Source organism: Neolamprologus brichardi, chromosome 1 (assembly GCF_056152115.1).
Source record: "Neolamprologus brichardi isolate AB-2024 chromosome 1, ASM5615211v1, whole genome shotgun sequence".
In the NCBI taxonomy this organism is placed as follows: Eukaryota; Metazoa; Chordata; class Actinopteri; order Cichliformes; family Cichlidae; genus Neolamprologus; species Neolamprologus brichardi.
Window position 1 is genome coordinate 25909079 of NC_142104.1, and position 26556 is coordinate 25935634.

Genomic DNA, 26556 nt, shown 5'->3' on the forward strand with positions numbered 1-26556 from the left:
GCCTGTCTGCTTAAAAATTCAGCATGCTGTACATTCAGAGATTCTCTGGTTACAACAAGTGACTCTTTCAGTTACTGTTGTCTTCCTATCACTTCAAAGTAGTCTGGCCATTTTCCTGACATCAACAAGATGTCAGACCTGTAAATCCTAGAGATGGTTGTGGAGAATCATCCCACTGGACGAGCAGTTTCACTTAACACACACACACACAAAACAACTTTACATTTCTGTTTGAATTTCAGTAGGTAATCTGCATACCTAAATGCCTCAACTCATTTTGCGATTGGCTGGTGTAAAAAAAAAAAATAATAATAATAATAATTTACCAAGAAGGCAATATGAGCAGAGTACAAACATATTGAGAGATTGGCTGTGTTAGTTCAGTGAGTTATTTGTAAAGAAAATAATTTTCACTAGCAATCAAAAACTAACATGTACACTTATGTCTGCATTTTATTCTAAATACTAACAGAAATATAGCAGAAGTGCTATACTTCAGTGTGGACTACAGTAAAAGGCATTCAGTATATTCATATAAAACTGGTAATAGGTGGTCAGTTTGTGATATTACTCATTACTGTCATGGACTACCCATATTGAAATTTATTCCCCAGTGACAGGTGGTACCTGCCTTTGGGAATGGCTGTAGTTCAGCTATATGGCAGCGCAGCCACTAGTCTAGTATTTTGAAAGAGAGTCAACTATAGTTACAATAATCCAAGAAAAATTCTTAATTGTCACTTTACAGTGACTTACTGATGCACGGTTTTCTGTATTATTGTAGGGTATTTACAGTATGAAGCCCCATGAGGCAGGAGTTGTAAAGTGTTGAATACTTTCCCACAGACTTAAACTTTTACATTCACAAAAGTACTCATGAAAATACGGTTGAATAATTTTATTTAAATTTTAAAAAAAAAGAAAAAAAAAAAGTAGTAGTAGTCAGGTTTATACAACACAAATCTTGGTGGCAGATGAAGACCTGCTATAAATGCAGCACTGAAACCACAACATGACAATTACAAACTTGCTCTTCGGTTTCTTTGGCAACAGAGGAAGTGAAGATGTCCCACTGGGCCAAGCTCCATTTGCTTTTTACAATGCATCCCACCCATTATCTGTAAGAAGGGGTAAAATATTAAATAAAAATATTAGAAAATCTAAACCTCCAACTGCATAAAGATATCAGCGATCCTACAATAAACAATTTAAAGTAAGATCTCATTAATGCCTTCAGTCAATAGTAACCACCACGGTCTGTCTAGAAACCACTACCCTGTAAATCTGTCTTGAAAGCATGTGCAGGTATTAATGTATTTAGTGGGTGAATACTTAAAGCTGTTAAGTCACACCACGTATCCCCATGTGAACCCAACCTTTGACCATTCCTAACAAGCTTAAAATGTATTCCTCTATTCAATCTGTACTGCTATAAAAATGAAGCAGTCAGAAAGCGCGAGGAAGGCTCAGTTTAGCATCTCTATGCAAACCCAGAAGCCAAAGAAGTCTGCTCCAGGTCTATCAGTGGATGCAAATTCATGTACAACCCCAGTTAAAACATTTTAAGCGCTCACCAGCATTCTCAGCGTTTGTCCACAGCTCATCAGCTTCTCACAGCTCTGGTTTTATTACCCCATGCCTTATACATATCCTTCATACTTCTGAAGGAGGGAAAAAAAAAAATTATACACGATACAGTCTCTTTACAAGAATATGTAATGAAGGTTTTTGTGTGCTGGCATGTTAAAACAAACAGTTTATCCTCCCTTCTTCAATCTGAGACGCCATGGAAAAAGAGCGATCAGAAAGCGCAGGGACATTTAATATTACATCTAAATGTTATAACCCAGGAACTCACAGCAGAGAGCCCAGGCTGTCAAAGATGTGGTCCGAGGACAGGCTTGGTCACTTTACTAAACAGTAGCAAAGTCATTACAATGTAAACTCAATACATACATGTTCGCACACTGCTTGTCAGCTGTCGTCTCAGGTCATGTAATAACACAGCTACTGGCATCACTAGTGCATCATGCTGAAACACATCAGTCATCCGCAGCTGGCTCATACAGGTATTCATCCAGCGGGATAATCTGCTTTAAAAGTGCAAAAGATACGTTAGAAAACGCTTTAACACTTAATCAAGGTCAGAACAGGTTTAGCAGATTTGCACATGGAAAATATTAGTTACAAAGCTCATGTTAGCATTAACATGAGCTAACTAGCAATAATGGAGCACATCCGGTGCTATGCTAAATTTGGTATCGTTAAAGAGTATCCATTAACCCTTCTTAAAATCAGCTCTCTCTCTCATGGCACGAGGCATCATATTTAGCCCCGTGTTACTGCTCATTTCGCTCACTTAGCCGTTAGTCTGGGGTAAAACTAAGAAGCCGGGATTATTTTGCACAAAATATTTTCTAACTCGTGACACAAAATGGCTCGAGCTCATTTCACACGTGTCCGTTGATTCACCATAAAACTCAACAGACGTCATTAACTTAGCTTTCTTTAACTCGACAGGGCGCCTGAATATACTTACAGTAGGTCATGTCGGGTAAGGTGAATGAACCGCCGAGGTTACGCATTATAAAGTTCACAAGAACGCCCTTCACTTGCTGCAACACACGAGAGGACAGGCAGCGAAAGGACTGCTCTGAGGTTATCGTCCGGATTATAAAGGATGCCGGTAGCGGCTCATTGTCGCCCCCTTGAGGCCGGTTAGGAACTTGTAATTTGCGCTGTCGTCCCCTGGTGTTGAAAATGGGTCACGGCATGTATTTACCGTAATGTTCGAGGGCGCTGCTTTGATATTCACTCCAGCTTCCTTTGAAAATTACACGAAGTTAGGCTACTCTTAAAATAATTATCAAAAACTAATTTCAATGAGTTTGAGCACAAACTATTATTAGCTGGCCTGGCGTAGTATGAGAGATATAGATTACAGCGAATAAGAAAAAATAAAAAAAAAATGTTTCATTAAGTTCAAACATCAAAATGGGATAAAGACACACAAAACATAAAAAGATAGGATAAGGATATATCAAATGCATAGACAGATTTCCATCAAATGTGGAACACAGGGCCAACGCGCATGTGCAAGACGACCCCCTTCTCCCATCATTTTCTGGAGGTGAAACACTTCTTAATTGGACTCCGCGAGTTTAAATGCTCCTCCATCAGCTTCCTGTGGATATATGTGAGGACATGGAGGCATCAAAGAAGACTTAAGAGCAGGTAATCTGAGACTTAATTTTAGGATGCTAATTTTTTTCATATCTAGCTTACTATAATAATTCGTGCAAACTATGTGTTAAAGACTAGATATAGATCATGGTATTAAAATAAAAACACCATTTAAATGTGGCAGCTGAATTAAGAACTAACAGCGGGGGTAATGTTGTCTGAATAATGTGCCCCTAATTCAAATGAACATTTAACTTTTTTTCCCTTCCACAGTCAGTAGACGGTGAAGCAACAGCCCAGCTATGTTCAGAGCAGTTTTTGGAAACAAGAGAGATGGAGGAGGAAAACGAGGGGAGAAAAAGAGCCAGAGGCACTCAGGTAGAAACAAAACCACTGGAAGTACCAGTGAAGCAAAAATGACGCATGCATGCTGAACAAAATAATATTGCAACTTTTAGCAGATATTTTTTTTTAACTGAATGCCCCTTTTGTTTGGGGGTCACAATACTGTAAATGGAAAATGTATTTTATGTTGTGCACACTCAGTCTGGTGTTGTTTGATGATAATATTCAGGTTCTCTCTTCTCTTGGGTGATTTAAGTAGAGTCATTTCAATTAGCCTAATTCATCAGTGTGTTCCGTCCTTCACACAGTGTCCCGGTGCTTGAATTTAAAGTGTGTCAGACGAAGTTAGAGTGGGTTAAGCAAACATCCTGACCTACTAAACACACGTTGAACACCAGAAGAATTTGTGAGTCCAGCAGATGTATCTGTGCACTTGGCATGAGGCTGTTGTGTCTCCTGTACATAAGTTCAGTGTTCTTTAGGATTCTCTGTCACAGATGAAATGAAGCTGTTTGTATTTTTTTTTTTTTTTTTTAAAACAGTGTACACTTGTCAACTCGCTGCAGTAAAGATGTGATTCCAGAGTGTGTTGCGGAGATACATAAACATAAGTAGAGCTGGGTATTAGAGCAACCATGTTGCCCATCAATATTTGATAGTGTGTTCCACTGGGTAGAAAGAACAGAGAGGCTGATAGAGAACTGTGTCAGTCTCATTAAAATGATAAAGTGTGTTTACAGTACACTGGCTCTTTTCTGATCATTTGCAGAGAGATGCCACTTTCTGCCTCCTTTTTTAAAGATGGCATTACAAGGCTATGATCATTCCACACTTTCAGGGATTATGCAACAGCATAATAGATGAATTCATAGATTAGGCAATGCAGTTGTGACTACTTATTTGGCTAGTGGTAAAACACACTCATTCAAAGAAGAAGGTAGTAAATGGCTTAATTTTGCTACAGGGCAAACTATGGCAATGATATATATAATCAGTATATAAGTGAGTCTCTCTAATCACATGGCTTTGGGAATTATAATGTCTCTTTAAAGGCTGTAATAAGAGTGGATATGAAAATGATTGAAGTATTAAGAGAGAATAACTGTAGCCAGTTTAATGAGCGTGATCCCAATTCTTTAAATAGATGATCCGGCAATGCCAACTTTCCATTACCTCACTGGGAAATATGCCTGGAGACACGATGTGTTTGCTGTGTCGCAGCTTTCTGTGAGACATATTTAATAGGCATATCCTCTTCTTGTGATATCGTAGATCTACTGTAACTGCACTAACTCTGCTTTTACCTCAACACCTGCCCACCTCTGTCTTCTCTCTACACCCGCCTATGCGTTCCACGCAGGTGATGAGGTGTATGCCCACAGCACCTTGCAGAGAGGCAGCGGCCAGCGTGCCTCTCACTTCCAGGACCGCGACGGCGGCTGCACCAAAAACTCAGCAAAACAGAAGAGACTGACCAAGGGTGTGTCCATTTCTTTGCCCTCCTCCCCTCTTCTCCCTCACCAGGCCGACATCGTTCCCTCCCAGTCGTGCAGCAAGTTCCCAGGTGGGTTCATTTGAGATGATCATCCAAACAAAAGCGTGGTCTGGATGTGCTGTATGTAACTGAGAGTGACAAGGAGGTGTGCGTCAGGGACTAGCTGCAAAAATAACAGCATGCTTTCACGGGTTTGCCTTGATTAGCGGGGATCGTCTGTGCGTTCAGCTGTTCCATACATGTGACAGAAAATCCAAGTGCATGCAGACCGTGCCTCCAGGGCTCAAAAGCATGTTGACAGATTGTCAGAGTAAATAATTAAGTGAGATAACTTAAGGCAAGAAACCTCAATTAGGTGGGTCATTTTTGAAATATTGTGCTATTTTGGATCAATGTGTAATAAAATAATTTACACGCAGCAGCAACATGTGTTACACTGTGTATTTATTTTTATATAGCAAAAACTGAGCCAGAGTGCAGGAGCAGTGTGTGAAAAACTAAGTAAACCCCATGATTCAGTAGCTTGTAAAACCACTTCTACCAGCAATAACTTGGTATGATTTTATCAGGCTCTCACATTGTTGGAGCAATTTTGTCCCACTCTTCTTTACAGCATTGTTTCAGTTCATTGAGGTTTGTGAGCATTTACTTGCAGACAGCTCTCCTGCTGCAGTATTTCAGTTTGTTTGCAGACTGGACTTTGACTGGGGCATTTCATCATCTCGATTCTTTTCTTTTTTTAAGCCATTCTGTTGGAGATTTGTTGCTGGGCTTGGGATCATTGTCCTGTTGCATGAACCAGTTTCAGATTTAGCTGTCAGAATGGTTTCACATTTGACTCTTGAATACTTTGGCGTACAGAGGAGTTCATGGTCAATGACTGCAGGGCGTCCAGGTCCTGTGGCTGCATAGCAAGCCCAAATCATCACCGCTCCACCACCGTGCTTCACAGCTGCTATGAGGTGTTTGTGCTGATATGCTCTGTTTGGTTTTCTCCGAACGTGGTGCTGTGATTCATCTCCATGTTGGTCTTATCTGTACAAAGGACATTGTTCCAGAAGTCTTGTGATTTGTTCATATGTAACTTTGTAAACCTAATTTATGCTGACATGTGCTTTCTCCTGTAGACCCTTCCCAACAAGTCATGCTTATTTAATCATTTTCTAATCGTACTGTCATGAACTTTAACATTTAACATGCCACTTGAGGGCTGTAGAGTCTGACATCATGCAGTACTCAGTTCCTCTGAGTGAATTTGTCAGGGATGTCCACTCCTGGACAGACTGTCCTGCATGTTTTCCACTAGTGGTGTTCAGTGTAGTATAATCGACTTGAAGGGCATTTATTTAAGTGCATTTGATAGCAGCACCCCCTGCTAACAGATGCACTTCCTATGGAAGCACTAAAGGTCTCCTTCACAAGACTGCTACTGTGTTTAGTTTATGTTACATAAATAATGACATATTGTAATATTTATGTGATGTTGTTCTTCTGAGAATGTATTCATCTACTTTACTTTCTTCTCATGATACGTAAAACCTTAGAATTTAAAAAAGGTGTAGTTAATTTTTACGGATTTACTTTTTCAATGTCATTAAAGTTACACTGTGTTAATAAAAAACTGTGATTTATATTAAGGTACCACTTAACTACCCGTAAAATGCTAATGCTCAGTGTATGCAAACTGGTACTTTCCAATTTTCTTTATTGTTTTTGAAAGCTGAGTTGTAGGTCACAAAGCAACCTGCTTGTATATACTGGTTAATGTCAGGTTTAAGGTGAGCTACTCTGTACGTACAGGATTCTTCATAGTAGGTCAATCAAAAGAAATATTAGAGCACAAATTTTATAGTATCTTATACAGAAATTTCCTTGATTTGCATATTCTTTTGTGAATTTTAAATATTTTAAAGCTTATAAATACATGGAACAAGGAGTAAATATTTTCAGTAGTAATAATCTTAAAAAAAACCTTCATGTTCTGCGATATTTTCCATATATGAATCCATCTAAATTTGCTGCATGAAAGAAAGTTAACTTTACATTTACTGACCTTAGAGCGAACACCAGGTGGCAGTGTGCTGCAGTAAGTACAGCCATTCAAAAAAAGGTGCTATTGCATTTCATTACATGCAGCACTGCCTTGTTTTCCCACCCGAGCAAATACGAGATTGAAAATTGCAGTAAGTGAAAAAATATATCTAAATCTATATTAGAGTGTCATGGCTTTTGTTTCTTTAGCGATCAAATATTGAACGGTATGTTAGACTTCCGAGTGTTTCTGAGTTGATTCACATGCGTGATTCAAACACTAAGAAGCCTTGAGTATTAAAAAAAAACATGTCAGTGTATGCAAACATCTCATCCTCAAACGGGCTCCAGTGCTGAAGAATCTGCACCTCAAAAAACCCTGAGATATTGCATAAAGTGAGACACACCCACACACATCAGAGTGCACCGCTGTCCCTACCACACACACACACACACACACACACACACACACACACACACACACACACACACACACACATACATTTGTGGTGTTAATATATTATAGATATCCGCCCACAGTCCAGTGAATGTTGCACTGTTTGTATTCATGGCTTACACTGTATACATTCTTCTTTATACTCATGGGACACAATTCAAATTCTGCACCACAGATCTCATCTGAGGAGGCTTAATTTCTCTCTCTCGCCCTCCCTCTCTCTCTCACTTTCTTTCATATCCCTCCCTACCTCCACCCTCAATCCCTCCCCCCTCCCACCCTGCCTGCTCTCCCTCCCTCCCTCTCCCTTCTGCCTCTTTGCTGTGGCCAAAGGACGGGTAAGGAGGCTGGAGTATGTGGATGGCTCTTCCAGCGCAAGAGAGCCACTCGTCTTTGCCTCATGCCGTGGCAAAGCAGACCACAGAGGTGAGAACGGGAGCGTGTGGGCGTGGGTATAGCATCGTCGTGTGTGTTTTGTTTTTTTGGCAGGTGTTGATCAGTGGAGCTGAATGAGAATAGGGCTATAGGTGAGAGAGAATGAATGAGAAAGAGATTCAAGAGAAAATGAGGGCAGGTTAATTACATCTAAAAGGCTTTGCTGAGTTTTTTTCCTCTGTAAGATGTATATAAGGACAGTGGTGCCTGTGTCATTTTCATGGGATGGCTGAGAGTGGATTTGTTTTATTCCAGTTTCTCTTGAGTCGTTGCCCTGACTTCTTTCTATGTTGCTTTACACAGTTATGGTTAGCAATAATGGTGTAAACACTGACCTCTCTGCCAGCTTTCTCTATGTTTCTGGCCAGAGGGCTACCCTTGGGCTAAACAGATTTCACGAGGCATCTTCCATCCTGGTTGCCAGGCACCTCTCAGCTTCCCGTTTCCAATGGCAACTGCTAGGTGGTTTGATGAATAGAACTGGACATTCGGTGTGTCCTCATGTTACTCCAGATTGGATCGCAGTGCACTGCTGACTAAATGCAAAGTTTTCCCTCCTCCCCCCTCGCTGCAATACACATCCTGCCCAAATCTTCAGCAGATGCCCAGGCTGTGAAAAGAGTACCAACAAAGGCTACACTAAGGAAGGCTGTAACTGGGGCACCTTCCAAAACAAAACAAAACAAAAAGCAGACAAAAAAAAAAGACCACACTTGATTCTCAGAACTGACCCTTTTCCTCTCAGGGTTTGACTTGTGTTTTGTACACAATTTGTTTGTCTGTAAGAGTGATGTAGTGTCTTTAAAGCGTGAGAGTGAGCCAGAAAGAGAATGACTGAGTGGACTGAATGTGATGTCTAAACGAAAAGATGTTTGCGAGGAGGAGTGAGCTGTTCCTGTAATCCGTGATGTCCTGTCATCCTGTTTATATGCCTACTCAATATGCATGTTACTCAGCTGATAACAGCACACAGATGAGGTGCGAGAATGAACGAATGTATCGCTCGTCCGGGTAAAGCGCAGAGACGCGAAAACTGTTTACTTGCTGAAGTAAGCATGGACCTTAAAGGAGCAGGGGTTGGAGGTCAGAGCATAGGGGAGCCTTAAACAGTGATAAATGAATGCTGCACATGGCCTTTGTCAGCCAGTCTCTAGGAACGACAGTGGAGGCAGAGCCGAGGCACTCCTTCTTTCTGCTCCAGAGTCGACGCCGAGCTCATTGAAATTCACAACCCGTCTCTTAACCGAGAGCACCTGGCAGGCGTGAGCACGGGCAAACTCACAACCTCACACAACCTCTCACTGCTGCTGCGTCAACCCGGGGACTGGAAAGCCACTGTTTGTGCATCCGTAATCAGTGCAGCTGGGGCTGCGCTGACCTGTGGATGCATACATTTCTTGCAGTCCACTGCCTGATGCTGCTGGGTGGGAAGCTCTAAAACGGAGCTGTGCTCCATCTGCAGCATCGGTTTGTCGGTGGCTTCATTTGGCCCGCTGTGTTTTTTCATGCTTGTTAATCCCTGTGTCCTGAATGTGTGTATGCTCCAGACCTCCACGTGGAGCCACAGCCTGGCTCCTCCCTCTCTAACCAGGAACTAATGACCAGACTATGCTTCTTATTGGGAGAAACAACGCCCGGTACTGCTAGCTCTCCTATGGAGGACAGGAGGGAAAAGAAGGTAAGGCCACATATTGATTAACTGGCCCCATACTGCCATGGCATAGAAAAGGAGAATGGATGGTGTAAAAGAAAAACAACCTTTCGATTGCCCTCACGATCTTCTTTAAACATTTGAATCAAGCTTATTAAAGATAATTAGACTGCATTTTAAAATGCAGTTGCACAGAACTCATTGTGTACTGTGTGAGTGTGTGCTTTGAGCACTCAAATCACTCTGTATGTATTTTGCATCATTATTAATTGCTTTGCCATGTGTCCGCATGGCTTTTATACTCAGTGCCTGATTAGTTTAAGGTCTGTGTATAAAGACTTATCGTTTGTGCGAATGTCTTTCGATCTTTATGCCTTTGCATGCTTCAGCCATGGCCCATTTTCGCAGCCTCATTCCACCACCTGAGCTCCAGATTCAGTCAGTTTCACAGAGATAGCATAGCTCATATGAGGAATGTGGGTTGTCCTGGCTAAGATAGATGAGGCTTTGGTATAAAGGGAATAACAGTGAGCTGTTTAAACTCTGCTGCCTTGTCTCCATACGTTCTCTGTGTTGCAGAAAGGTTGCATCAGTAATGAAGAGACCTGAAATGCACGTGATCAAATGAAAGGATAAAAGATTCCTTTTTGTTTTTTGTGCCCGTCTTTTAAAAAAAATGTGAATTCAAACATTTTTCAATTCTCGCTCCCTTAACTGGTAAATGCTATGAATTTTTATATGATGTAGACATGTATTTTTAAAGACCAGTGGAGAAACTAGATTAAAACCATTCATTAAAATGTACGAGTTAGAACCAAGAGCCCTTTGACAACCTAAAGAACAACGTCACAGTCTTTCTTATATAATGTAACTCACCGCAGTGCTGCTGTAGGAATGTGCACTTGCTATTATGTGTGCATGTGTGTTTTCTGTTCTCTCAAAAGGTGAGTTTAACAGTTGAAGGCTTTTTTATTGATGGGTATGATAGAAGATTTGTTTTTATTATTGCATCCATTTTTTCCAGACTGGTTCTTAGCTTTGTAATTTTTTTTGCACTATTAACCCCTTAATGTCCAATGTATCATATTTTATACATTTTATACTTTTTTTCTTACTTCTGCATCATAAATATGATTTTTTTTTCCTAACGGGAAAACTTAAATTCCACGATATGTTTTTAAATGATAAACAACAGAAAAATGCTGAATGTAACAAATATATAACACATTAAAACTCCTATATTTAAGGTTTAATTAACACTCAATTTAAAAGAAAAATAAAAAAAAAATAAAATAGAAATTTCCGGCAAGTATTTCATGGTGCAGGCTTTAAAGGGCTAAATACTTACTTCCTGTGTTATAGTTATTGCATTGGCAAGTATGCGAAGTCAGGTCTGAGTATCTTGAATTTACTCATCAGAGGTGAAATAGCCGGAAACTGACTTAAGAAAAGTTGCGTGTTCGAAAAGCGAGTACAATACTTGCCTTTTTCGATTCCCTATTTCCCTACTTAAAATGTAGGTATGCCGTTTTTCTTTTGCACTTTTTTGTCTTTCCTCTGCATGGTACATCGCAAAAAACCCCAGAGCGTGGTAAATTCTGAATGTCTGCAGTGATAGATTTTAGTTTTGACGACAGCCAGTCATCTTTAGAAAAAAGAAAAACTGGGAAATGACAGCAAGGATGAAAATAACTGGAATTATCTTTTCAATTCCCATCTGCATGCACGCTCAAACATATTCAATCACTATTGCAAATAACGCTGCGCAAGAAGGCCAACAGTGTCACGAGGAGTGAAGTGCTGTTAAAAGGTTTGAAATTGGCACTGCTAATTTACTCCACTTTCAACATAGAGGAATTTCACTTAAACATGCTCAAATATTGTTCCACAGAGCCTTTTTTCCACCTTTATTTATGGCTTAACTTTTTCTAACCCTTTCTCTTCTCTGTTTTTTTTCCACAGTATGATTCCTCTGCTCAGGGGGGGAGTCCCAGCTCCACCCTGACCTGCAGCACAGCCTCACCCTGCTCAGAGAGCCCCTCTTCCACCCTGAGCACCAGTGCGGGAGGCCAGTCTTTGCTCCAGCCTTTACCCTTACCTTCTCCCCACTGTGGCTCTAGCAGCAGTCCCAGTGGAACCCTCTCTAGCCCTGCATCCAGCCCAGCCCCTTGCCCTCCTTGTGGACTCATGACTGGGAGCAGTCCAGGGCCTCCATCTCAAAGCCCCACCTCCACGTTGGAGAGCAAGGATAGTGGAATTATAGGTGAGAACTGCTGCTGCTCCGTGTCTCCATATGCTATCTGTTCATATTACAGGACTTCAAATTGTGGGTTTTTTTCTTCTTCTTCTTCTTTTTTTTACACATAGTGACGCACGTCCAACACAGATGCCTAGTCGTGCATCATCAGAAGTTTAAAAAAAAAAACGGTTAGCTAAACAAACATGGGCTATAACATGGGATCGGGAAATGAAATATGACTCTTCTGGTGTTTGCCACACCTTCCTACACTCTCAAAGTTAGGGAGATGCAACATCACTATCTATGTAAAATGTGCACCTCTACCCCACAGCCAGTTTCTCTGTTTGTCTGTGCCACTTCAGCCTTCAGGCTTCAGCTCCCTCCTGTCAAAACTGGGACACTGCTGTCTTTGTTGCTTACGGGTCTGATTCTCCCAAAATAGGACACTTTTTTTCTCTTTAAATAGAGTTTGTATTTATAGTTGAACACAAAAAGGTAGAGGGCTCATCAAGTACAATGAAACTTATTGATTGATGACTTGTGAGTAAAACAAAAAAGGGTGTATTTCATTGTAGATTGAGTAAATGTGTTTTTGATGATGTTGAAGCTATTGCTTAACTTTTTGTCTTTAGTAATTTATGAGGATGTGCATATAAGCAGTCACATGCCAGATGTTGTTGTTTTTTTTCTTTCCTTGGCTCTGTTAACCATATTTTTCTTTCCGCTGCTCAGCAACAATCACTAGTTCTTCTGAGAATGAGGAGCGCAGCACCTCCACTGAGGGTCTGGGTAAGGACGAAGGCCCAGAGGGAAGTGGCGTCGTAATGGGCCATACAAATGAGGACCGCCATCCCAGGCCAACCAGGGACAATCTCACAGCCCAGCCAGATGAGGCCTTACCTAGAATGGACATCATGGAGCCCAGAACTCCACCAGCACCGAAACGGCCCCTCCCACAGCACCACTTGCACAGCACCTCCTCTCTTGCGCTGCCCCGTCCAAACTCAGTAGCAGGTACCCAAGTTCTCGTTCTTTCTTATTCTGCGAATTAAGAAGCGGTTATGACTTTGAGAGAGATTTGGGATTGTGCACCTTCTCAGCTGCTGATGGATTAATACGTTTCATATCTCCCAGTTTCATATGAAGCTGGCTGTCTATTAGCCAAGCTAAGGGAATCTTAAGGGAATACAGTTTGGCTAATTACTGCGTATTTGCTAGGGTCTTGCCGTCACCTCTAAGTTGCTAGTCAACCAACAAACATTCCAGGAAGTTAATTTTCCCGGCCAAGAAATAGTCCCACTCATTACCCCCAACACGCATAAAGGCAAAACGTGCCATTTTTACACCTCCATTCTTGCACACATTAAACAAATGATTCATAATTAGTGTGCTAGTGAGTGAATTGTTAAAAGATGCCATTATACTGTAGATGAAGTGGGCTAATGAGAGTATGAATATGGCAGCTGTGACCCGAGTGATTAATTAATGGACTGATTAATATTGACTGAATAGCAAATTGATTAAGTTGATTGTTAACTTGATACTCTCAAACTGTTCATGCAATGCAGTAGAAGGATAATTTAGAAAATGCCTGTGATGCAGAACTGAACTTCACTGCACCGTGTGCTGGTGCTCCACTTACCACGGAGGCTGGATACACACAGTGAGCAGTACCAGTTAAAAGTCCTGGGAGGCCTCTAGTTGTCATAAAAATACCCCCCCTCCCTCCACAGTCACAATCTTTGCTAATGCATGAGGCTCCTTTTCTTCCTTTAGATGTCAGTTCATTTGTAGTGGGAGCAAAAGAAGAGATTCCCTAAGGAGTGGATTCACAGTAACGCCTGCCAGTTTCTTCTGTCAGCTGGTGCTTTCATTTAGACACTCTTGATGAAATTCAGCATCAAGATGAAACAAGCTGCATGTAGCGGTTAGGATTTTACTTCATCTTCATGAACGATTAGACATAGAGGAGCAGGATGAATATATTTATATATGATATACATAATAAGACAAGAAAAAATGAAATCTAAAACTTAAAATTTAGATGTGTAACGTATTAGTGTCAGGCATTAGTGTCAAACTGTAGACAGATGCAACTTGTGATAAAGATAAACTTATGCTCCGGTTAGATTCAGATAAAAACATTGAGTTGCATTTTGCATTCAGCCACAAGTCATTTTTATGGAAATGTTCCTCACAGCTTTATTATTAACCACCAGTTATACATGAATCCATATTTACATGATAGCATCACACAGTTGCTTCAGATTTGTTGGCTGCACGTCCATGATGTGAATGCCCCATTCCACCAAATCCCACAGGTGCTCTATTGGAGTGAGATCTGTTGACTGTGGAGGCCATTTGAGTCCAGTGAACTCACTCTTATGTTCAAGAAACCCGTTGGAGATGACTGAAGCTTTGTAACATGGCTTGCTATCCTGCTGGAAGCAGCCATCAACAGATGGGCACACTACGGTCATAAAGGGATGAACATGCTCGGCAACAACACTCAGATAGGCTGTGGTGCTGAAGGATGGTACTAAGGGGTCCAAACTGTGTCAGAAAAATATCACCCACACCCTTCACCACCATCAACAGCAGCTTGACCCCTTAACAAGGAAGGATTCAGGCTTTGTGCTTATGCCAAATTGTGACCCTGGCTTCTGAATGACTTCTATGGTGGTAGCAGTAATCAGAACTCATCAGACCACGCAACATTTTTGTAATCTTCTATTGTCCAATTTTGGTGAGTCTGTGTGACTTTATTTCTCTCTATTATTGTAGGGTCTTTACATTACAATATAAAGCACTTTGCGATGACTGTTGGTGTGGTTTGGCTTTATATAAATAAAGTTGTAGCCTCGGTTCTGTTCTTAGCTGACCAGAGTAGCACCTGGTGTGGCCTTCTGCTGCTGCTGATGTGTTGTGCATTAAGATATGCTCTTCTGCATACCTTGGTTTTAACAACTAGGTATTTGAGTTACTGTAGGCTTCCCATCAGCTTGAAGGCGATTCTGCCATTACCTCAAGTAGATCAGCAGATTCTGAAACACTCAGACCAACAGCAATGCCACATGTAGAGACACTTAAATCACTTTTCTCACTCATTCTCATGGTCAGTTTAAACTTCAGCAGGTCATCTTGACCACATCTATGTGATTACATGCCCCCACTTGCTGGCATGTGATTGGCTAATTAGATTTGTGTCTAAACAAGCAGTTGAACAGGTGTACCTAACAAAGTAACTGGAGAATGTGTAGATTTGAAGAAGTATAATAGCTAAGAAATAGTGTTGTAGCATGAGCATAAATGTATGCAGCTCTCTTTCCTTTCAGAGAACACTCTTACATGGATCTTGCTACTTTATGATGTTGAAGGTCAATCAATTCAGACAAGAGACTCTTAGAAAACAGCTAGAAGCATCAAACTTTAGATCATGGGTTGGATTATATCCACAACTGGTTATAAATTTGTCCTCATCGCATCACAGAGTTTACTGTAAACATCCATTCTGTGAAACTGTAGAGAAGTGTGTGTGTGTGTGTGTGTGTGTGTGAGAGAGAGAGAGAGGCCAGTCAATATGCATTTGTGATCTTTAGAGAGGTCTCATTGTCTAACCCTGGCAAGCGAACACATGCAAACTGTCTGTTTTAGACTCTCTGAAGTATATGGAGCTGTGTTAGCTATGTTAGTACTGAAATGTGGACCTAAGGAGCAGCTTTGGGGCTTGTTCTGTAATTTGATTAGTTTTCAGCAGGGTAAATGGGAGTCTCATGTCAAAAGTTTGAAATTTGTTCAGTCTCCAAATCATTCATGCTTAAATAAAGCTGAGTAACTCACAAACACAAGAGACATCTGTAGACAAAAACAGAAATTGTATCTTTTCTGTGCCCGTGCACGTCTGTCCTGTCCACCACTGAAAGTGATATCTAAATGCTGCTAGGTCTGACCCTACCTCTGTGGCTTCTGCTCATTCAGACATGATGATAAAGTTAATGGATAGTTGTGCACGACTGATAGAAGCTACAAAAAATGTAAGATGCATTGTGTGTAATGAATAGGAAGTCCATCCATTAGTGTATGCAAAGCAGCAAGATTTAGTAGTGGCAGAGCATCACATAGCAAAGAAATGAAAAGAATATGTAGATTATAGTCTGGGCAGATATAATCAGATCTATTCCAGTGCAGATGCTAATGTTTAATTGTGCAATTAGTCCATACATAATTTAAAGTCCAAACCAGAGCTAAACTTTATCACCATTTGTGACCATCTATCTGTTCCTATTAATGTGATCGTAGAGAGAATTTGCAGAATGGATGAATGGAGTAACTTCTCACACTTTCCAAAGATAAATGCTGATTCTTAGAAGCAGGAGGGCAGGCTAGATTCAATAAGAGTTGGCTGCTTCATTAATTTTCTGGTGGACTGAAACCGGCGCCATTTTGGTGGGCAGCGTTGCGCAGTGTGGTGGCTGTCGGCGCAGTGAGTGCCTAAAGTAGTTTGTGTTTTTGTTGCAAAATCAGACACTAAAGATGTATGAATGAATTAGCTGCATCAACTACTTGTGCCTTTAGCAAATTTCCCAGGTACCTGTCTCTTAGTCCATGCCTTTAAATGTGGTTTAAGATGCTTCAGTGGCAGTGGATCAGAGTTCTTTGTTATGTGAGACATTAATACTACTGGCTAACAAGGATACTGGAGCATCATGGTTATGATAACAGAACAGTACAGGACGTTTTCTGTAGCTAGCGGGATATTAGGAGAGTACATCCTGTGCTGAAGATAGTGCCTTACTTTACTGTTGTTTTTTTTCTTCTTTTTTTGGAGAGTGATCCAGATCCCCACTTTAAAGACTTCTTCTTCTGCCAGTGCGCTTCCTCTCTGCTGAGCTTTCTAATATGCAGCCTGGTAGCTTTTGCTTAATGTTGCAGTGAGCAGTTAGCTTAGTTTGGCCAAAAGAGTGGAAACAAGGAGAAACAGCTTGTGTGGCTCCTTCAAAAATGAGACTATTTACAGCATCGTGGTTCATACTTGAGGTTGATTGTTTTTAGCACCATACTAAATCCTCTTTGACTGTGTAAGTTTCCTTCCTTCCCTTCCCCCCTCCTTGCCATGTGGGTGGTATTGGAGAGTACATTTGCCTGTGGTTCTGGGTCAGGTTTGTTAGCTGGGCACGTTTTTACAAATTTGGCAACTGAGTAACATAAGTGTTTAAATTAGCTGCTTAGAATGATATTAAAACTCCAGATCATTTTTGTTTTTTACCTTTTATTTTTGTTGAGAAAAAAAAATCTAATTTTCACACAATTATCTGTTGGGAGTTAATAAAACTCTGAATCTGGCAAAACAAACAAACAAAATGATATATGATGTTTGTGTAATTTATCTAAAAAAAGAGTGTAAAAAGAACAGTTCACTTTTGTATTATGGGTTAGAGGATGGTCTTCACCAAGAAATAGTTGAGGACACGACTCACTATAAATCTTTTCCATTTTATGAAATAGATCGTGCTTTGTAATGGCACCCAGCACACTTCTTCCCTTCCTGTTCATAAAAGTCTTGTCTTGCTGGGCAATGAGGGTCCATAAATTGGATTCAGACATCATGCTCTGCCTCTAAAACAATCTTTACTTAAATATGACCGTTTCAAAAATCCATATTGGGAAAATGAGAGAGAACGCCGTAACAGATTTTGGATTTAACATTAATAGAAACTTGGTCTTTCTAAGAAGCTGAATTTGAATTCGGTACATGGTGTCATACCTGGGGAATATCACACTGAAGTTGGATGAGAATGAGTTGGGGGTTTTTCAAGTATTCAAGCTTTAATATCAGTGAAACCAGTAACCTGATTTGAACCATTTTAAAGAATGTTATGTTGCTTGTATATGAGAACCTGTACATAAAGTATCAGTCCCCTACCTGCAAAACTGGACTTCCCCAATAATCTCTCAGAGATCAGAGATCCAAATATTTTATCCAGATATTTTAGGGACTTCAAGCATCCATCATTCTGTGTTAACTTCAGCTGCACTCATGAGAATCCATATTCACAGAGCCACAGTACCTAAAAGATTTGAAGGACCTATCTGAAGCAGTTTTCCAGATAATGGACTTTTTCAAATAGCCCCTGAAAAAACGATGCCAGAAAAACATCTCAAACCAGCTCTGCTTTCATCTCTTGAAATCCTTTGTTTTTTTGAGAAAACTAATGAAAGGAGGGACCTGATATATTTTCTTAAAAACTACTAGCATGTGCATCTTTACCCTGGATGTTTTTTTCCAGGAAAATCTGTAAGATCTCTTGGGAGGCATTTGACGAACACACATAGAATGACCCATTTACATTTTCAATTAGAGAGCTTCAGAGGTGCTAGTAGTCTGCTTTAGTTACTGTTAAAAAAGAAAACATTAAAAAAACTGAAAAAACAAATGAAAACAACTGGCTTGGCTGTGTTCAGTCATTGTGACGATCTAACTAGCTGTGGATCTTGGGCGGTTGGACCAAAAATGGGTGTCGTTGCCTTGGTACCACTGTATGTGTGCATATTTCCTGATGTCATTCCTCCACATCACCCTCTTGCTCTTCCTCCTCCATCTCTCAGGTCATGAAAGGCAGCAGCTAAGGATCACCTGCATGTCATTCAGATTTTCACTCTATGTGTTTATCCATGTCTTTTCATTTAATTAATAGTTATTATTAATTTCCGGCTATCTTCCACAATTTCGTCATGTCTTCCTCACCCTCAACAAACAAATGGCTCCCCCTTCCTGAGCCTGGTTCTGAAGGAGGATTCTTCCTGTTAAAGGGAAGTTTTTCCTTCCCACTTTCGCCAAGTGCTTGCTCATCTGATTGTTGTTGTTGTTGTTTTATTATTATTATTATTGTAGGGGTCAACTGCTGCTGATTTGGCACTATATAAATAAAAGTAATTTGAATTGAAATATCAGTCTTAAGTTTGTCATGTCCATGAGTTACATCAAGAATTTGTGACTTTATAATTTTCTGACACACTTGATATCAGAGGAAAATCCTGTGAAAATAATTTAAACCTGGCATGATATTTCCTTCACAGACTTATTTTATTTTCTGCCAGAAAGCAATTAAGAGTAGCGATACCTTTAGGGTTGAAAAGGCTTTTAAACAGGTTCTAATGAGCTTCTTGTGATTAAATTGTGTAAGTAATGCCATCAGGGACACTGGAGGCTTGACCTTTAAAGTGATGAATGATCAAAGGGGGCTATAATCAGCTAGACTTTCATCAACAGGGAACATATAGATGGTCAGTGAGTGTGAGATAGGTTGACCTGTCAAACCGTCCAAGAGTTTCTGTGTCAAACTGGCTGAAAAACATGTTTTAACTCTTTAACTGTGTCCCCTCAGCCATTTGGCCAGGTTGTCTTTAGCCAGCAGTCTTTCTCATCCCACTCCCACACCTCCTTCACACTGTTTTGCTGCAGACTGTGTTCCATCCTCTCGCTGTGGATGTTCTTTCAATCCTCAGTTTTCACCACTTGTGTTCTTGCTTGATATTTACAGTCATTTTATGCATGTTCTTTGTCCTGAAAGCTCCCTCCCGCTTCTGCAATATCTCATGCTGTACTCTTTCACAGTATACTAACGGCTCATCCCCCACACAACTTTCTTTTATCCTAATTGCAGTGTTCACACCATGATTGATATTTGTTGATCCAGAGAGCCCATCATTGTTTACTAGGGAGTCCAATGAACAGGTTATATGTGTTTTTGATGAGCCTGTAAATTAGAATATCAACAGGCCTCGGCAGCTTTCACCCACACTCGCTCGCTCACTCTGCTGCTGCAAGCTGATGGACACATGTAGAGATAGTAAATGTGTCAGAAAGGGATCTGATCAGCCAAGTGTGAGCTGTATCTACTGGAGTATTTTCAAAGAAGCAAGCTCAGTGTGTCTTTCTCGCTGTTCCACAGAAAGCAAAGCGAGCGAGGGTTTGACAGAATGACATGCAATAATGCAAGATGCAAATATATTTTACATTGTTTGGCTCATGTCTGAGTGTAGAGAAGTTTTTGATTTGTTGTGTTGAAGGATGCTGCAGCCAGGATCTTCAGGATGTGATTAAAACTTCTGCTTTAAAGCCTGTTAGCCCATAACAGTGCAGATCTATGCTGATATGCTTTCTCACATGCTCTGAAATTACCAGTGATTTCATTTAATGCCATTACACGATTATAGGAAGTTAATGTCTTGCCCTCTGCCTAATTCATTGGTCTGTGTGCAGTGTGCAACGTGACTTGAGCCTTTTTTTTATCCCTCTCCAAAGGGATTAGAGACAGCAGTAATGCCAGATTTTCAGATTTTACAGAGGACTTTTTTTATTTACCAATAACAAAGAGCAATGAATGAATGACATGAACCCGTCTGCTACTCATTGAAAATAAACTCTTAAAATAACAATGGATTCATTTCCCAAGCCATGCAGTTTTTCGTTGTAAAATATATATGCTATTTATTCCTCCAATAGCAGACAATCCAATAATATAAATAGGAGCAAAAAAAAAAAATACTGCATAGAAACAATATTGGAAGATGGCAAAGGTCGAGCACAAGCATTTATGCCTGCAGTGGCTGTAATCTAGTTGATTTCCTGTCTGGATTTGTGAGCCACTTGGATTAAACGGCCTGATGTTAAAAGGGGAAAATAGAAATAGGAGGAGCTCGAGATTAGACTGGAACAGATTCTTCACTTTTTTTCTCTCCAGCTGCTCTAAAAACAGACAAAAACCAGGCTTTACACTGCACTATTTTAATTTTTTTTTAATTAAGCAACATTAAGTGAGTTACAGAAATGTGCAATTAATTATTAAGTTATGCAATTTATAAGAATAAAATATTTTCAGGTATGTGAAACGCTTACTTGCTTAGATGTACTTTGAAAGTGAAATTATTTACAGGGACAGGACAGCAGACGCTAATAACTATTTGCTTTTGCTGGCACTCGAATACGTTAGTATTGTTTTGAGATGCGAGACAGATTTTGTTGTTTTGTTTTTTGCTTAAATTGCAGAATCCAGAAGTGACTTTATTTTTCATGAGATTAATCATTCTTATGATCCTTTGTGAGGGTCTTTAACAGTTCTTGCACTGTAAGAGACCCTCACATAACTTAAAGGTCGCGAGGGTCTTTCACAGTCCAAGTAATGCAAATGTCATATTCAGGTGGTTTATGTAAATCTGTGTGCTGATGTTCATGCAGAAACTGCACTGTAAAGGCACGCTCCCTCCAAACTTCCTCCAAGTGGACCAAAAAAGTAGCATAATTAGAACAAGTCAAAATCCCTGATGTCTGCAGCTGTGTGGATATGCAAGGCAGTATGTGCAGGACATTACCAGCAGCGAAAACATCTCTCATATATATATATATATATATATATATATATATATATATATATTTTTTTTTTTTTATATATATATATATATTTTTTTTTTCGGGGGGGGTTCCAGTTCAGTTTTAGTTGCTTGTCGACGGGTTTTCTGCTGCTGGACTGAAATGTGTAGGGATGTTAAGAATTATTTTTTCCTTAAATCCATCAGAAACCGCCAAGCTGCTTAATGAACTCGGTTGTGTCTTACGGTCGGGTTCATTTGGCAGCTCTCGAACAGAACTGCTTCACTGACAACAAGAGGTACTATTTATTAATGGACGGTTGTGTCAGATTGCATTAAAGTGTGCTAGGTCTTCTATTTCTCTTGTTTCTCTGTTAATAATGCATAGAGATGTATCACAAATACACTGTTTATGTGGAAAATCACATTTAAGGAACTGCAAAGCGCATACTTTCTTGTGTTTCACAGTGGATAAAGACTACATTTCTCAGAAACTGCAGATGCCTTGCTGACCTGTAAACTCAGTGGTGTGAGTAGGTGGAAGAATAGGCAAATGTAGGAGTAAAGAACTCTATCTGTCTTGTTATTTGCCCTTCAGTACAACACGTTCTCAATTGTATGTGTCATGTTGGCTTTTATGTGGCTTATTTGGTCATTAGAGGAATGCGTGTAATCCTGTTATTGACAGCTGATACATTTTTGCATTACAGCCGGCGACGTGTTTCTACTGATTATCACAAATTTTGTGTCCTGACGCGTGAGACACTATGAAACATTTGGTCATTTCAGACTCATGTCAGCTTGATATTACAGGATGTGAGAAGAGCTGTTTTCTTCTCTTCTCTCTTTTCTCCTCAAGGTCACTGAGTACGTATCATTAACAGCAAAAATTGTTTATATTTCCTGTCTCCATGGATACAGTAATTGACTGGAGTTTCTGCAGTATGCATGTGCATCTTTACTGGATCTCTCTTTCTCTCGCTGAATTCAACCGCCTCCTATTCTCTCCTTACAGCAACAAGCTCCACTCGACTAGAGGATTTGGGTTATCTGGACAGTCAAAGGGCTACTGGGCACAGAGGCTCTGTTCGCAAACACAACACATCTGGACGCACAAGTGATGACTCCAAAGGTATTTTGTGAGCAAATACAACTGCATGCAGCATGTAGCCACCATAGACTGCTACTGCATACCACTGGTTTGCGGCATTTTGTAGCCCCAGTTTTTGAATCCAGAAGTGGCCATATTTAGAGAAGGAGGAGAGTGGAGTCATCAAGTAATGCTAGCCAGATTAACAAGGTGCTTCTTTAGACTATAGAGTCTATAGTCTATAGAAGCACCTTGTTAATTTGCCATTTGACACTGCAATATTCAAACTGAATACAGGCTGCTGGCCATTGACATGTAGTATCCTTTTGACTTGAAGTCCCCTGGAACTGTAGCTGTGCTGTAAACAAATAATGAAGCACAGTTTGACCAGAATAAGAACTAGAATCTTTAACACACGAAGATAATAAAATACACAATACACTATATGTATATGACTATACAATGTCCAGACATCTAGCCTATATTACTTAATATTTATTAACCTATTTAAAAAGCACTTTTGCTCTGTTTCAGGTAAAGTGTAAATCTGAACCTCTGATTTGTGTGATTACATTTTCTCTTTGTCTTTTTCTGCTGCAGCAGCCAAAGTCTGATTTATTAATGACAAACCAGTGGTAGAAGCATCATAACATCAAGAAAACTGGACAGTATGTCTGGACTGGACAGTATATGATTTTTCTTTTTACATAAAAAAGAAAAAAATGTTTGATAATCTGAAATGTTTAAGTGTGACAAACATACAAATAAATAGGAAAACGCTTTTTCACACCATTGTCATATAAAAGACTTACTTCCTTCATTCTGTTCATTGACCCCATTGTGGGCCACTAAAAGTTTGTATACTATGTAGTATATACCTTATTTACTTTATTTATTAAATTTTGGGTTTGTTTTGTTTTTTTTGCACTACATTAGACAACATCAAAATAGCGTTGACATTTTTGTTATTTGTGTTTTGTAATCTTTATAAAAACCTAGAAAAAAACACCTCTTAATCTTTGGTATATGGCGAGGCGCTGTGGACATCCAAGTTTGTGATTGTGTAGATTTTTCAAATCAATACCATGGTTGCATCTACTGAAAATCTCTGTGAAGCTTAAATCTCAGTGACCTTGACTTCAAGGTCAGAGGTCAACTTTTCTGAAAATCGGAGGAGTTTCACATTTATAACACAGGTATGTCTACTAGGAGGCTGAAGGGTAGCACTATATATTTATAAACAATCAAAAACAACAATTTATTTCCAATTTGTATGGAATTTATTTCTGTAAACATGGTGTTTTAGGTCGGATTAAAGGACTGATGTGATGGTAAGGTGTCCGCTGCTCTGAATATTGGTAGGCTTTTTTTTTTTTTAATTTTCACAAGAATTGCTAGTTCCCCTAGAGTTTTGGCCACCCCAGCAATCAGAAGATTCCCTATGAGCAAGCATTTAGCGACAGTGGGAAGGAAAAACTCCCTTTAAAAAGGAAGAAACCTTCGACAGAACCAGGCTCAGGAAGGGACAGTCATCTGCCGCGACTGGTTGGGGTGGGGGGAGTGAAAATTTAAAAAAAAAAAAAAAAAGCCAAAGTGATAATTATTGGAGCAGCTTAATTAATATTTCCAGTGTAATTTGCTGTTAATATCCTTTTCCAACCCCAGTTTGTGTTTTTATCACTTTTGTCCAGGGTGGAAGTTGCCATGCTGGAGATTGACTCTGTATGGTTTTTCAATGTTGATACTTGGGAACCTGTTGGAGAGGCCAGGGTTGAAAAAGGGATGCCGTAGAACCTGAGATGGTGTTATCCGCTGGTGTGCATCCAAGGCCAACATCTCTTTAATTAGGCTGACAAATAAGCGTTGGCCATATTCTGGTCCTCGTCTAAACATCATTATTTGTTCGAGGTCATCCAGACGTTTAAGTTTTATGTATCTTGTCTCCAAAGATTCATATCCTGTCTCGTATTTAAATTGTTGGGCGGTCTTAAATGTCCAGCGCTGTTGGTTGTAGTTGTAGTTGTAGTTGTCTTTTGTGAAATAGTCTTCAGTGTACACGCCAGGATCGAGAACATGATCTGGTGGCTGACCCTGAGTCTCTATGATGAATTTCAAAACATCATAATATTTTTTTCCAGGGTAGAGTGGCACCCCTGTAACAAGCTCCACAGCCACCAGCCCCAGAGACCACATGTCACATGCTTCGTTATAAGGAAGGCCAAGCATAACCTCAGGTGCACTATAACCAACTGTCCCCACACGGTCACCAGGCATCACTGCAGACGCAGGACATGCGAGGCCAAAGTCTATAAGTCTGACTTTGACTGGAGACTCATAGCGATTTACAACCATGATGTTTCCAGGTTTGAGGTCAGCGTGCACTATTCCCAAAGAACCCAGGTGGGACAGAGCATTTGTGAGCTGACCTAAAATTGGCCTGACTTCGCTTATGGGGAGACGCCGGTTATTCGGGTCCCGTATGTAGTCCCACAGGCATTGATCTAGGAGTTCAAATTTCAGGCAAACCCGCTCTCTGTCAAGGAAAAAGCCGTTCCATTGAACAATGTTGGCGGCATCTGGATCCAAACTTCGCAGCTGCTCCAGGATAAAAATTTCCTTTTTTGCCTGTTGCAGAATATCAGTGCGGTTCTTGTTCACCTTAATAGCCACAGCTTGGTTGGTTTTGGTATCACGGCATTTGGCTACAATACCAAAGCCCCCTTCTCCGAGGAAAGCCTCTACCTTGTAGTGGTTTCCCAAAATGCTCCCTTCAACTATTTCAAGCTCATCTGAGCTGAAGGATGGGCTGGCTGATGTGTGGACAAATACTTGCTGAGAAAATTCAACTGAGTTTTGAAAACTGCAGTTGATTTTCTCTGATCTCTTGCATTTCAAGTTTGAAGGGTTCTGATGGACCACAGGGTTTTGTGGTCTTTCAGCACTCATGTCAATGCAAGGGGAACTCTTAGGGTTGAAAAAGGGATGCCGGAGAACCTCCGACGGTGTTATGCGCTGGTTTGCATCCAAGGCCAACATCTGTTTAATTAAGCTTACAAACAAACGTTGGCCATTTTCAGGTCCTCTTCTAAACATCATTACTTGTTCGAGGTCATCGAGATGCGTCAGTTTTATGTATCTTGTCTCCAGGGACTCATATCCTGTCTTGTACTGAAATTGTTGGTCAGTCTTAAATGTCCAGTGCTGTTGGTTGTCGTTGTCTTCAATGAAATAGTCTTCAGTGTACACGCCAGAGTCTAGAACATGATCTGGTGGCTGACCCTGAGTCTCTATGATGAATTTCAAAACATCATAGTCTTCATTTCCAGGGTAGAGTGGCACCCCTGTACCAAGCTCCACAGCTACCAGCCCCAGAGACCACATGTCACTTGCTTCATTGTAAGGAAGGCCAAGCATAACTTCAGGTGCACTATAACCAACCGTCCCCACACGGTCACCAGGCATCACTGCAGACGCAGGACATGCGAGGCCAAAGTCTATAAGTTTGACTTTGATGGGAGACTCATGGCGGTTTACAACCATGATGTTTCCAGGTTTGAGGTCAGCGTGCACTATTCCCACAGAACCCAGGTGGGACAGAGCATTTGTGAGCTGACCTAAAATTGGCCTGACTTCGCTTATGGGGAGACCCTGGTTTTTCCGGTCCCCTATATAGTCCCACAGGCATTGATCGAGGAGTTCAAATTTCAGGCAAACCCGCTCTCCGTCGTGGAAAAAGCCGTTCCATTTAACAATGTTGGCGGCATCTGGATCCAACCTTCTCAGCTGCTCCAGGATGAAAATTTCCAGTTTTGCCTGTTGGAGAATATCAGGGTCGCTCTTGTTGACTTTAATAGCCACAGCTCGGTTGGTCATGGTATCACGGCATTTGGCTACAATACCAAAGCCCCCTTCTCCAAGGAAAGCCTCTACCTTGTAGTGGTTTCCCAAAATGCTCCCTTTAACTATTCTAAGCTCATTTGAGCGGAAGGATGGGTTAGCTGACATGGTGAAATGTGTCGGCTTGGTCAGTGAATTGCTAAGTAACGCGAAATTCTCTCAAAACTCTCCAAAAGGGTTTGCTTACTGTCAGGTCAAGGTCCGTTGAGCAGCAAAGTTTAACAGAGCAAAGCTCCTACTTAAGGGTTTTTTCTCTCAGCAAGATGATGACATCACAAGGGATCAAAGGCATTCTACTTTGGATCAAAGGCCTTCTATTTTTGATCAATGGCATTCTATTTTTTCAGTTGAAACACAAAAAAAA

At 40.5% G+C, this 26556-nt stretch overlaps 2 protein-coding genes, 1 long non-coding RNA gene and 1 other non-coding gene across 6 annotated transcripts in view; 1 reads left to right on the forward strand and 3 right to left on the reverse strand.

The window, feature by feature from the left end:
* Positions 1-883: 883 nt before the first annotated feature.
* Positions 884-2684, reverse strand: LOC102787007 (uncharacterized). 2 transcript variants are annotated; one of them, XR_436538.3, is made up of 4 exons: positions 2540-2684; positions 1957-2090; positions 1575-1661; positions 884-1118 (listed from the first exon to the last, which is right to left on the reverse strand). It is a non-coding gene; the product is annotated as an uncharacterized LOC102787007 (long non-coding RNA). The 2 variants fall into 2 exon arrangements; XR_436539.3 differs by having other exon boundaries at positions 1957-2093; positions 2540-2683.
* Positions 1401-1534, reverse strand: LOC118453988 (small nucleolar RNA SNORA31). Its single transcript, XR_004843530.1, has one exon. It is a non-coding gene; the product is annotated as a small nucleolar RNA SNORA31 (small nucleolar RNA).
* Positions 2685-3150: 466 nt separating the features above from the next.
* LOC102787400 (protein TANC1-like) overlaps positions 3151-26556 on the forward strand; it is a 48599-nt gene continuing 25193 nt past the window's right edge. Inside the window, exons 1-8 of one of the 2 annotated variants that reach the window (XM_006780372.3) lie at positions 3151-3234; positions 3457-3561; positions 4889-5092; positions 7845-7937; positions 9494-9624; positions 11560-11860; positions 12569-12850; positions 22221-22337. In XM_006780372.3, the coding sequence (XP_006780435.2) occupies positions 3486-3561; positions 4889-5092; positions 7845-7937; positions 9494-9624; positions 11560-11860; positions 12569-12850; positions 22221-22337 (1204 nt within the window). In that variant the 5' untranslated portion in view covers positions 3151-3234; positions 3457-3485. Of the gene's footprint in view, positions 3235-3456; positions 3562-4888; positions 5093-7844; positions 7938-9493; positions 9625-11559; positions 11861-12568; positions 12851-22220; positions 22338-26556 lie in introns of those variants that run through there. The other variant, XM_087839773.1, reaches the window with a different exon arrangement.
* On the reverse strand, positions 23283-26300 carry LOC148106421 (uncharacterized). The gene has a single exon (XM_087839784.1). The coding sequence runs from the start codon at positions 26298-26300 to the stop codon at positions 23973-23975; it is 2328 nt and encodes a 775-aa protein (XP_087695910.1). The 3' UTR covers positions 23283-23972.